The 13,321-nt window shown below is 43.8% G+C and overlaps 1 protein-coding gene across 9 annotated transcripts in view; it reads left to right on the forward strand.

Annotated features, from left to right (window-relative positions):
* NFIA (nuclear factor I A) overlaps positions 1 to 13,321 on the forward strand; it is a 455,027-nt gene that overhangs the window by 2,421 nt on the left and 439,285 nt on the right. For 8 of the 9 annotated variants that reach the window (XM_072649684.1, XM_072649685.1, XM_072649686.1 and 5 more), the window contains exons 1-2: positions 3,342 to 3,732; positions 9,592 to 10,123. In XM_072649684.1, coding sequence (XP_072505785.1) covers positions 3,706 to 3,732; positions 9,592 to 10,123 — 559 coding nt within the window. In that variant the 5' untranslated portion in view covers positions 3,342 to 3,705. Of the gene's footprint in view, positions 1 to 3,341; positions 3,733 to 9,591; positions 10,124 to 13,321 lie in introns of those variants that run through there. The other variant, XM_072649683.1, reaches the window with a different exon arrangement.

Genomic DNA, 13,321 nt, shown 5'->3' on the forward strand with positions numbered 1-13,321 from the left:
TTTAAAAAAATACCTTCAGTCTTAACTGATTTAATTTTGCAAACCTGGGCAGAGGGAAGAGTTGACAATATAGCCTGTATCTAACACTTCTGTTTCTTTGTGAGCGTTTGAATCTGGACTGGTGGGAGAGAAAGTTACCAGGCAGGAGCAGGCATTCTGCAACTGTAACTATTTGTCGGAGTTCTGTTCTCTAGGAGGTAGGAGTCCCCTCCCGACTTGGAGCTGGTTTATTTTTTTATTTTCATTTTTTCTGGAGGGAGGGAGAAAGGGAAGGAGGCGAGCCCCGGGGAGGGAGAGAGCGAGCGAGATAGAGAGAAGGAAAGAGCGGATGTGGAAGTCTTGGGATTCAACCCTTGCCTAGAGGGCGCAAACAACCGTCCCATATCCAAAAGTCTTACTAAGGGCGCCAAAAGTTACTTAAGATAATGCTGTTAACCGCAAAAAGCTGGAAATTGCGGGTCAGCCTGCCTGCTGCAACAAACGCTATTTAAAAGCAGAAAAATATCAGCATTAACTTTTCTTCTCTTTCTCCTTTTATTTTTATAGAAGCCAGGGCAAGGTGCCAGCGGTTTTCCTTTATTTCTCTCCCTTCCCACCACTGTCCTACTGTATGAATCTTTGCAGATTAGGAGCCAAAGGGAAAGAAGCAGATGTGAAATGTATCTTCCACAATATGAAAAGCAAGATTGTAATCGCATTTAGAAGAGGGATTCCCAGTGGCAGGAGTAACACTGCACACACACACACACACACACACACACACACACACACACACACACTTTCAACTGTAACTTCTCCCCATGCCTCAGTTACATGTCAGGACTGTCAGCCAGAAACTCTCATCGAGGAACGAGGAATCTTGAAATTCATTGAAGTTCCAGTCCAGATTCTCTCTCTCTCTTTCTCTCTCTCTCTCTCTCTCTCTCTCTCTCTCTCTCTCTCTCTCTTTCTCTCCCTCTCTCTCTCTCACTGTTCCCCCCCCCCCCCCCGCCCCCAATCTGTCTGTCCATCCGTCTGTCTGGGTCAGGACCAATGGCAAAGAGTTTGCTATTGACTGATGAAATCAGATTCCTTGAGGTCATTACCGGTGTCTCCCCTCCTCCTAATAATCTTGGCTTTCCAGGGTTTCTGGGGAGGAAGGCAGGCTGGAGAAGGGCTCACTAGCATTTGGGGAGTCATAAACTAACTGGAGGTAAGCTTTGGAAATAACTTTAGACAGATGCTGAATATTTTCAAAGACTCGGTATAAGCGTGATCTTTTCCAGTACTACATTTCTCCTTTTTAGTTCACGAGAGTGAACTTGAACTACACAGCATTGCATATATTTAGGTGGGTTGCCCCCCTGGACTTTTTTTTTTTTTAAAACAGCATCTTTAGCTACTCTCAGGCACCTTGGAGCTTTGCTCCAGTTTCATTGCTATCCTGTGCCAGAGCCTTCCAGTATGGTCCTTTCTTCCTTTTCCCATGGAGTGAATTGTGTTTTGGGTACATGGTTGCAGATTTGGAAGAAAGGAAAAGAGATGAGGAGGATGGAAGTGAGAGAAAAAGGAAAGAGATTCCCGCTCTTTTTTCCAGGGGAATATGCTGATGTTCTGGACTGGAGAGACTTTTTAAAAAATTTAACTAGGAAAACTCGCTTATTGGTACTTTTCCAAATAAAAAAAGCCTTTTTTTCCCCTGCCAAAACAATACCTCCTAGATCTAAAATCATAGCAGGAAGCTCCTGGCTGTTTAAGTATTGGGTGGGGGGAAGGAGGGAAGGAAGAGGAGCTGGGTAAGACATCCAGGAACTGGATCAGAATGACAGGAAAGTTCATTTTCAAGAAATATTCACTTTTAAATTTTAAATGCCCATCTCTAAACACACTTTAGGAGTCATACTAGCTTATTCTATTAAGACAACCCCTCCCTCTATTCTTCCAGTTTCCCCCTCGTGCCTCTCCGCCTTTTAAAAACATACTAGGTGGGTAGAAAATATACGTAGTTGTTTCTGAGCCTGGTAGAACTCTTTTAGGTGTTTCCTGTGGGCTCAAGGCTACCAGTTTCACAGGGCCAGGACATTTATTAATCTTATACTACCTTTCTTCAATGCTCCCTCCTCCCGCCTTTTCCTACGCTCTTCTCTTTGGCCTTGAGATGAAGGGTTCTTCTAAAATAGTCCCTTTTCACAGCTGAGAAAGGAGATAAGCAGGACGAGAACCTGTAAAAGTTTTCAAGGTCCCAGTGCGCAATTAACTATCCCGATCAATCGCTGCTCCCAGCGAGGGTCGAATCAGAGATTTTCCCCTTTCAGCTGTAGTTGGAGGGAGTACAGTAGAGTAGACACTGTTATATATACATATATATGTATTATATATATGCATATATACACATATATCATGCATGTGGTAGTATGGAATAGTGGAATGCACACAATGCGTGGACACACACGCACGTCCTGTGGTGTGCGTGAAGCGGAGAAAGTTGCTCCAGCGTGTTCCTTAAAGCTCTGCGGCTGACCGGGTGATGAGGGATGTTGAAAACTAGTTTTGTTTGCTTAAGCACCTCGTGTGGTCGCCCTCGGTGCCCGGGAGAAGCGACGGTGTGTGTGTGTGTGTGTGTGTGTGTGTGTGTGTGTGTGTGTGTGTGTGTGTGTGTGTGTGTGTGTGTGTGTGTGTGTGTGTGTGTGTGTGTGTGTGTGTGTGTGTGTGTATGCGCGCGCGTACTCACACTGCGTTCTCTTGTAATATACAAATGTACAGAGAGAGAGAGAGAGAGAGAGAGAGAGAGAGAGAGAGAGAGAGAGAGAGAGAAAGAGAGAGAGAGAGAGAGAAGGGGAGAAGAGGAGAGGGAGGGAGGGCTGGCCGATCAGTACTGCAGCCGCCCCCCCTCCCCTCCCGTCCCCTCCCCAGCCCTCCCCCCTTCCCTCTTCTCCCCACCCCCCATCGGCAGCAGCCAGAGAGCTGCCTGGCTCAGCTCTGGCTCTGCTCCGTTCGGCTCTGCTGGGGTGGCGGCGGCGGCAGTAGCGGTGGCGGCGGCGGTGGCGGTGACGGTGGTGGCTGTGAGGCGCAGAGCGGAGGAGGAGGAGGAGGGAGAGGAGGAAGAGGAGGAGGAGGGGGACGAGGAGAACGAGGAGGAGGAGGAGGAGGAGGAGGAGGAGGAGGAGGAGGAGGAGGAGGAGGAGGAGGAGGAGGAGGAGGAGGGAGGAGGAGGAGGAGGAGACCAACAGCCCTGGCTGGCTCCCGGGGACTGGAGGAGCCTGTGGGCTGACGCGGGAAAGGAAAAAAAAAAGCCGAGGGGGGTGGGGGGGGGAAAGTGTGCACTATGCCTTTAACGCCTGGGTACAGTAGCCCTGCCTAGCGCAGTGTAGGGAAACTCTAGGCGGGGTGAAAGTTCAGCCCATGGAGCGGCGGTGAGCGAGCGCTAGCTGCAGTTGGAGCAGAGTTGGAAATGTGAAAGCAAGAAGCGGGCTTGATTTTTTTTTTTCTCCTCTCCCTCCCCCCTTCCTCCTCCTCCTCCTCTCCTCCCCCCCCTCCTCCTCCTCTCTTTCTCTCTCTCCCTCTCTTTTCTCTTTTTTCACACACACACGCACACCTCCAAACCACACACACACACACACACACACACACACACATACACACACTCACACAAGCACTCACACACACACGCACACACACACACACACACACACACATACACCCATACACAAGCCCCCCACAGCAGTTATGTATTCTCCGCTCTGTCTCACCCAGGTAAGCAGATGTTTGGATGCCGGGGGGGTGGGGGGTGGGGGAGAGGTTGGGCGCGCGGGGGGAGGGGGGCGGGCGCGGGAGGGGGGTGGGGGGCGGCGGTGGACAATCGGGCTGGTTCTGCCTGCTCTGTGCATGTGCCTGCCTCCCTCCCTCCTCCCCCCCTCCGGGTGTGCCTGGCTCTGTGCGTGTCTCCCTCTCGCTCGCTCTCCCTGCGTGTGGGAGAAATACAGCTTTAAGAAAGTAACTTTGTTTCCATTCGGTTGCATTCGCCTTCCACGGCCATTTGTGCGGGCACCGGCACATGGCTAATGGCGCCCACTTATTAATGGTTTAATTAATATGAGGGGGGAGGCCAGTTGCAGAAGAGGGCTGTGCATTCTGACGATCCGCACGTGTTGAGCCGGGTCCGAGCCCCTGTCACTCCTAGTCAGCTGAAATCAGGACAGGAGAGGTCTGGGGATTAGGAGTAGCCCCTGCTCCTCGGGCCACTGTATGGGGGCTAGGACCCACGAAAAGAGGTATCCTCTTCCTCCCCCCGCGCCCCCCCCCCCGCCCGGGACCGAAGGGATTTTCAAAAACAGTGCAATCGCAACGCCCCGACGCGTGTAGCCAGTTTGGGGGATTCTGCATCCGAGAAGACTAGCTCCCCCTTCCCGGCTTCAAACCCCCATCCTCCCTCCCCAGCCCTCCAGCTCTACTTTTTTGGCTTTGCTTTTGGGCGATCTGGGTCCCGCGGCGGCCGGGAGGGGAGAGGAGTTTCCAGGAGCCGAGGGTTCCCTTCCTGTCGCTGTCCCCAGATCGATCGTTCTCCCCAGCCTAAGATTACGGGGACGTCAGACCCTTCTCGGTGAAAACGGGTTGGGTGGACTCGCGCGGGTCCTATCATTTGCTGGGGGGTGAGGTGCCCATCTCCATTGGGTCCCCCCTTCTCTTTTTTTTACTTTTCTTTCTGTTTGAGAATTTTTTTTGAAATAAAACTTTCGGTGCGTGTGCTGAGAAAACGCAACACTAAAAAAAAAGTTGCGTTTTCCCCGCTGGAGTTTGGTCAGTTTCTTTTGGGTTGTGAATTTCCGTCGGGCTGCTCTTCCGCAGCGGCTTGTCCATTTGCAGAGTGGGACTGTGGGCTTGCCGGCCGGCCGGCCGCCCTCCCCGGAGCGTCCAGCTTCAGACTCTCTCGCTCTCTGGTCTTCTCCTGACGGACTCTCTCTCCACTGAGCTGGAGGTGCCGTTGCGGCCGCTCCTCTCTACCTTCACTCCCTGCTCTGGACTTCGGGCAACTTTTTCTTTCTGCCCAACTCTCTGTATTCACCCCCTCCCCCTTCTCTTCCCCCCTCTCAACCCCTCCCCCTTCCCCATGCTCCCCTCCACTCCCTTCAAAATGTGGCTTTTTCCCGGCTTCAGCCCGGCTCCTGGAGAGGATGTAGTATTTATTTTCATAAATTCAAAGGCACGAAGTCAAAGTGATTTTATAAATTATTTTTTTAAAAATGGGGCCAATGCTCTTGCTGCTCAAGTCTCTCTCTTCTGGACATTCACCTCCCCCAGGTGTTTTATTCAAATAGTGATTATTGAGATCTCCCTTCTAAACCCCCCTCCCCCCAACAGTTCAGACATTAAACTACATGCCTTCAATTAGCTGGAAATAACGGTTTGACTGGAACTACCTCACGGAGGACCAGAAGCTGAGCATTTTCCTTTTCCTTGTAATCCTGGGGATTCGTTTTCTATATGCAACTTTATCATTCCTGTATCTCACAGTAACACCAACAATAACAATAGTTATTTAATCTCAGAAGACTCCAGTGCACATCAGGGTTGATATTATACTTTTAGTATTTAAGTATTGCATTAAAATTGGAGATCTTTGTAAAAAGTTTTTCTACCAACTTCTGGGATTTTAGTTACTTGGAGGAAACTTTCCCAGCACTTTGGCTGGGCTCACCATTGCATTGGAGTTCAGAATATGGTTCAAGTAGAGACTTTAAAAGAGTCCCTGGGACTGGAGTGACAAGGCTCAGATTCGGAAGCCTTCCTCTGGCCGGAGTTTAACCCACAGGTACAAATTGAGTTAGATAGCACCCAGGATATACAGGTCCTCTGTTCTGTCCATCGGGCCCATTTGGAGTGGCATTTGGAAAAACCTACTTCATAATTGTTATTGAAAGTTTCCCTTTTCCTTTGTAGGCCCAGGAGTACATTCAGAAAAATCTAAAGATAGTTTTCTTTTGGTTAATGAACTATTATCTCATTATGTAAACTTTGTTCTTGCGGCCTATGGGGGAAGGAGTTAAATAGATTCAGCAGGCCTCTTTTAGAAAAGCGGCAGAGAATCACTTTCTTCTGTGTTTATGAAGAAAATGTACACTGAACGCTCCCTACAAACTATTTTATTTGACTTCGTACACTTTCAAAAATTAGATAATGATTTTATTTAAGGCTTTGGTACATTTGGTAAAGTTTAGGAATCATTTTAGCAAGAAAACCTTCCTAAACAGCCTACTTCTGATTAAAAAAGAAAAAAAAAAACTGGTCCAGAAAACACCTTGGAAAGACTGAAATTGGAAGGACGAGGTCCATGTACTTTGTACAGTGTTTTTGGACACTCTGACCAGGCCAGCAAAGGCTGCCTGAAGAATACACACGGGCATAGTATGCCCAGGCATCTCCAGTGCCATGCAGTGCTAGTCCGTGAGCGATTTATAGGTGAGCCTTGGCCCAATACTCGATTCCAGAAATATCAACCGATAATGCTTCTTAGTTTCCATCAGATCAATGCTGTAGAGACCGATTCCAATTATGATAGGTCTGGAAACTGAAGGTTTTTTTTATTTTTGTCAATAGCACTTAGCTTTGCTTCCTGAGTATGTGTATGCACATATAAAATGGTCTTTGTTTTCGCTGGACGATATTGGGATATTGCTGAGCTTAGGACTGCATTTGTGATGATATAAACATGGTTTATAAAAATACATTGCCATTTTAAAAATTAGTAACAATAACCATGTATGTTGAAGCTAGTGATACTGTTCAGCTTTTTAAGATTGAACTATGTGGTAGTTTCTATACAGAGAATATTTTTATCTTGGCATCTCTTATATATTCTCTAAACCTTACATGAGACAAGATAGATTTAAAATTCAAAAATATATATTTTTTAACCTTTTGATTTTGTAAATGAACCCAAGCAAAACAAAACCATCTTCTTGAGGCCTTTGAGGGAAAACAAAATCCGAGTACTTTTGATGTAAAACTAAGGAGCGAATTCAATTTCAATAGCTAGTAAACATGCCTATAGTACTCTACAGTTGGTGCACACTGAGATGGAAGTGGGTTGTGTGCACAGGTAGGGATGATTAGAAAGTGACTAGGGAGCTACACACACTTAGGTCATATTGTCATTTCCCATTTAAAAGTCACTTCAGAATATTGTAAAATGTTTTTATGATTAATCATGCCTTTCACTGAGCTTTACCATAAGCTATGAATTGCTTGGAGCTAAATAATTCTTTGCCCTATAAAATGAAATGGGATTGAGGTCTTTAAAGTGGAGGGCCTCTGTGTGTGTCTGTGTGTCTGTGTGTCTGTGTGTGTGTGTATGTGTGTGTAAAAGCTCACTTTGGAGTTTAAGGCAGACTCTGAGTTCTTGCTACCAGAATAGTACCGAGCTTTGGTCCCAACACGTCCTGGCTATGAGAAAGTCCGCCAGTGGGAAGCAGTGTATTAGGCATATGATTTAGATAGTTCAGAGTTTTTTCCAAATATGTATCCAGAATTTGGGGATGTTTAAATACCCTGCTGTTGGAGGTAGAACTTTTATATAGTCTGAGTGTGCCTTAGTTGATAACTTTAACTTCAAAGGAAAAAGAAGAGAAAGAAAGGGACTTTTTTTTTTAAGAGCATTGAACTGGAATCTCTCAAGCATCAGAAACATTTTGGTGTTGTGGTTTTTTTTTTTTTTAATGGCTTCTTGTGGCTCCCGATGCTTCTCTCCCTCTGTCAAGCTATTTCTCTGCCACCGAAAGCAGGCACATATATCGTGTCTGCCTTTACTCTTAAAAAAAAAATTTCTTACTGAAAAAAGAACATTTCTCAAAACTTACGGGAAATACTAGGCCCGACTTGCCCAGAAGTGGAAAAAATAGGTGCCCCTGGTCGAAATGATTTATTTGATAAATATCCTATTAATACTCATTTATACTTAGGACTAGTTTTGTGCTAGCGTGGCTGATTTTCCTTCATCACTGTGCCTCACATTTTCTTTAACCCTAACCCTACACAGCAACAAATGTATATCTGATTTTTAACCTGTTGGCCTATAAAGGGCACGTGTTGAGTAGGTTATGAAGCCAAGGTAATATTTCAGTATTGATGACAGTGTGTGTGTGTGTGTGTGTGTGTGTGTGTTGGGGGGATGTCTAATTGCTTGGGAACTTTGAGTTATTTATTCCTTTAGAAGACCATTAGAAACTATATTTCAAAATGAAAGCATATTTTAAAACATTAGTGTGCCCCTCCTGCCCACTGGTACAACCCAGAAACTCTCTATGTGCATGTGTATTTTAATCCTTACTTGTTTGAAAGTAAATTATTTTATTTAAAAAAAATTTTTTTTGATGGAGTCATTTGTTACCAGCCGTATATTAAGGAAGCATTCTGTGGTTTCGGAAAGCCTTCTGTTGGCTCTACTTCCATGTTTCTCATAGGCTTTTTTTCTTGGAAAATATCAGGTATTGTCACTGAATTAATTGACATTATAAAATAACACAGATCATCATACTTTATTAAATTCAGCTTACTTGTTGTGTACTTTAAAAAAGCTTAAATGGATAGCCCTTTATTTTTAATAGTATATTTATCAAAATATCTTAAACCTGAAAAAGACTGACTTTTTCAATTCCTAGCAAGACAGAACCAGAAAAATTTCTTTTATTTAAAAACAAATCATTCCTCTTCTTTGCAATAAATAACATTTTTCAAAAACATATTTGTAACCTTTCTGGTCATGAAGAGGCTTTCAGATTTTCTATTTACAAGTGTGTCTTTCTCAACACCAGCCTCTCTTTTTTATTATCTGCTCCCAATATTATGGAGTCACATCATTAGTATTCTGCTTTGGTCAGAGAGATATCAAAGGTAACAATTTACTTCTTTTGAAGGAGACCTGCCCAAATTTTCTGAATCTTTGTTATTTGAGGGGAGGTAGCTGTATTTCTTTTTGTTGTCCAAAGGGATTATTACAATAGAGTAAATATTAATCAAAAGGAATTTCAAAGCTCTCTGTAAAGTTTCTCAGAGAAAAACTTTCTAGCGTGACTGGTTGCCATTGCTAAATCCATCTTGGAGAAATTTTTTACCATGCCTTGCCTTGGACTTCTATGGACAAACATTGATTGGCAGATAAAGGTTCTGTATTTGCCAAATTGGCGGGCATGCCCTGGCTACCCCACAAGTAGTGGGGTCAAAGCTAGAACAAAGTTAGATATGCCTGCTTCGAAACCCTGCTAAGGTCCACCTAAGGCTGTTTTTCCTCCCTTGGGTTAGTTTGTCTTCCATTGGTCATCTCAGATGAATTTGAACACTAGGCCTCACTCGCTAACAAGACTGGAGGAAGAGTGATGCTGAATAAATGTTAACGTTCTTTAACTTAGCCTTTCTCTCCCTTCTGTGGTAGGGTTGGGAGATGGCACTTGTTTCTCTGTGGCTCCTTCCTTTAGAAAACTTTTGGTGTGTCCATACAGAGAGTGTTTAATTGCACTTGCATTTAAAATGTGAATATTTTCTTAAGAAAGAGTGTTTTTTCTTTGGTTTCCTGTTCACAGATACAATACACATTTATACTTTTAAAATTCTCTTCCATAGGATGAATTTCATCCCTTCATTGAAGCACTTCTGCCCCACGTCCGAGCATTTGCCTACACGTGGTTCAACCTGCAAGCCCGAAAGCGAAAATATTTTAAAAAGCACGAGAAGCGCATGTCAAAAGAGGAGGAAAGGGCTGTGAAGGATGAGTTGCTAAGTGAGAAACCTGAAGTCAAACAGAAATGGGCATCCAGACTTCTGGCCAAATTAAGGAAAGACATCCGACCTGAGTATCGCGAGGATTTTGTTCTCACGGTTACGGGGAAAAAGCCTCCATGTTGTGTTCTTTCTAACCCAGACCAGAAAGGCAAGATGCGAAGAATTGACTGCCTTCGCCAGGCAGATAAAGTCTGGAGGTTGGACCTTGTGATGGTGATTTTATTTAAAGGTATTCCACTCGAAAGTACTGACGGAGAGCGCCTTGTAAAGTCCCCACAATGCTCAAACCCAGGGCTGTGTGTCCAGCCCCATCACATAGGAGTTTCTGTTAAGGAACTCGATTTATATTTGGCATATTTTGTTCACGCAGCAGGTAAGTGTGGTGGCAGCCAAACATTGTTCTACTTTAACTTAAATTTTTTTTACCCATACATTTTTCTGTTGTACAAACGACAACCAGCTCTGCAGATGTGTTTCTGAGCTTGGTGAAGAACCCGCCGAACATGTAGGGCAGGCAGGAGGGCTTCAGAGAGGCCCAGACCAGTGCAGAAAAGCTTTAGCAACAGTGCCTACCCTTCCTTTAGGTGGGAAACGTGGCCTTGAGTGAGTTCTGTTGGTAAGTAGTTAGGAAAGCAGGTTGGCTTCCTGTAGGTATGTCCAAAACACACTCAGTGATATTGACCAAAACGTGCAAAGCTGGCGGACTAAGAAAGGGTGTATTGGAAGTAGTAAATGAACAAGTTTAACACGCACACGTGTTTGTTACCAAGGACAGATTCTTCGTACTTCTACACGATAACTTTCTGAAGCCCACTCTGCCAATTAAAAAAACAGTGGAGTCATAACCTATCAAATTACTGGTCTTTTACACTGGAAAAATATCATGAGTATAGACATTTGGGAGCTATTTGGGAGCTGTGTGTGTATTATTTAAAGGAATTGACAGAGAAGCTAATGTCAAAAGTAACCAGTCTATGCAAAGCGGACCATCCTAGAGCTGGGGATTGATTCAACTTGGATTGGTTCAAAAAGGGAATGAGTCAGTGTTGTCTTTTACAGACTCCTTGGGGGGAGCGGGGAGGGGAAGAATGCTTTGCTAGAGAATCTGCTGGAGATCTTGAGAGGCAGCGTGAAGGGAACATATTGAGAGCTGCATAAAATAATGCATTTGTATATTCTCCTTTAGTCTTGCTTTAGACAAAAGGTACATTGTGTTATGTGAAAGCTCCAGTCTTGTGTAATTTGTTGATTTTCATATGTACATACCGGTCTTGCTAGATTACCGTCATAGCGGTTACTTGAGCCAGATGGAAGAATGAAAGTTGTAGAATCTTACCAGTCGATTATTTCATCCATCCATCTATCTACCTATCTACCTATCTTTCTTTCATCTGTCCACTTATTTACATATTTCATTTATTTCTTACCTATTGATTCATTTTCTTGGGGAGTATAGAAAAAAAAACAAACCAGAAGATCCACACTGTACTATTTTGGGAGGACTTTTGGTGACCTACAGAAATATGAAATTTTTCTTTTGGTCGTCAGCAGGTCACAGAAGGCTATCAATGTATACTTTGGGAATGTAACTATTAGGGTCTTCAGGTCCTTTCTACATGGGACTCAGGAAGGACTTGGCATGCCAGTCCTGTGATCTTTTGGACCCAGCAAGTATAGACGTAGGGGAGGTGAATATTTCCCAGAATGTCATCTCTAAGTTGTCATGATAGTCACATTATTAAAGATTTCTTGTTAAACTGGAATTTATGTGTATGCATTGGCCAGTATGAGGTAGCATAAATTAAAAAGCAAGTAGCCCAAAATCTCTTTAGCAAAACCCACATGTTTTTAAACTTAAAAAAGCCCCAATATTGCCAGCATGTAATTTTAAATTTCTTTGTATGTACATGTCACTATGGAGATTATGGTAGAGAAAGGCAAGTTTTCCTTATTTCACCAGTTCTCCCTGGAAAAAAAAAAAAAGACTTGTTTGCACCATGGTCTCCAATTACCATGACCCATCCTGTCTTGTGGTGACCTGTTAGAAATTTTAAAAAACCTAATGAATACTTTGGTTTGACCAACTTAGAGATTGGAGTTTGCCAACAGGTGAAATTGATTTTGACATATGTCCGTTCCAATAAGAGAGCAGTAGGTTAAATTTAGTCTGTCCCTCAAACATTCAAAAAATTAAATATTCTCCTGGAGTTAAAAAGACTAAGCTTTTCCAAGCTCTTCCCATTCTTTATGTGCCGTTTATTGACTTTTTTCCTTGATATCATTGTTCCAGTGGACTCTGCTAACATATTTGTCAGCAGATCCCCCTTTTTAGGTAGGGGTGGGATGTGTGTATGTTGGGGCAAGGGGAGAATATGTTTGTAAAATGACATTTAGAATGTTACTGTGTAGGTTAAGAGTCACACCCCGAAGGTCTCTGGAAGAATTGATTGGAAACATCACAGATCGGGCTACCTTTCAGTTTGGTTTTCTTGCTGCATCCCAGAATCCTTGGCAATGTCTGAATAGTGGCCAACTCGGCGGCCATTGGTTCGTACGGCCCCGCAGTCATGGCAGCTTCTGCTGTGTGAGCGACAGGAGCATTGCAAAAGGAAATATTAAGGGCCCTTTGTCTGAAAAGGTTTTAGGCTGGATCTGAGAGAGTCCGAGACCTGTTATTTATGGAAGGGAAGTTGCCAATTCAAATATTAGGTAGGTTGGTCAACTTACATATAACTGATTTGACAAGCATCTGCTAGAATACTGAAGATTTGTAAACACTAAACAATGTTTTTACCTCCTTAAAAGTTTTGAGAACTTGCCAGTATTGGCAGGAGGCAGAGACTCTGAAACGTGCCTTGAGCTATATGCCAAGACAATTGTGGCCTTTTTATCCAAAGCACTTATTTATTTATTTATTTTTTTATCTCTCTCCCTTTAAAAAAAATGAGTATCTGGTTCCAAAAATGCCTTTTTCTCGATGTCTTCAACAGCGACGTACTCTGTGCCTCCCAAAATGGACGCGGTAATTGTTGCCTAGCTCTCAGGCCTTTTCTTTGGTCGGAAATTGTAATCTTTGAGAGAACACACGTGTAAATACTTGAAGAATGTTTCTGCTAATGCAGATTCAATTATCTTATTAAAGGAACAATGTTTTATTCTTTCTCAGACGCATTTGGATGCTGCAAAGTACAATACAGGATCTCGGTGCCAATATTTTTTTTTCTTGACGACGAGAAACGTTGGAGCTATATGAATTTGATGTATTTTTTTTTCTTTCTAAGGAAACCAAAATGTAGTGAAATTTGAGCACTAACTGTGAGGGTTGGCATTCCAACTCGTAGAATGGAAGGATTTTTTAGACCCTTGGTTTAGGAGTCGTTGAAGTTTGTATAGCAACTTGGAGATAGGAGGATAGCATGGTCCACCGTCTTCTTTGTGGGAGTCAAAGCTAATTTATGGCCAGACTAGTCCTTTAGCTCATGATCTGTATCAGAATCTACAATATCCCTGGCACGTGGCAAGGTCACAATTTCAGTTGTTAAGGTCATCACCTTAGCCACCAGGCATGTGA

This window comes from Notamacropus eugenii, chromosome 2 (assembly GCF_028372415.1).
Source record: "Notamacropus eugenii isolate mMacEug1 chromosome 2, mMacEug1.pri_v2, whole genome shotgun sequence".
Classification (NCBI taxonomy): domain Eukaryota; kingdom Metazoa; phylum Chordata; class Mammalia; order Diprotodontia; family Macropodidae; genus Notamacropus; species Notamacropus eugenii.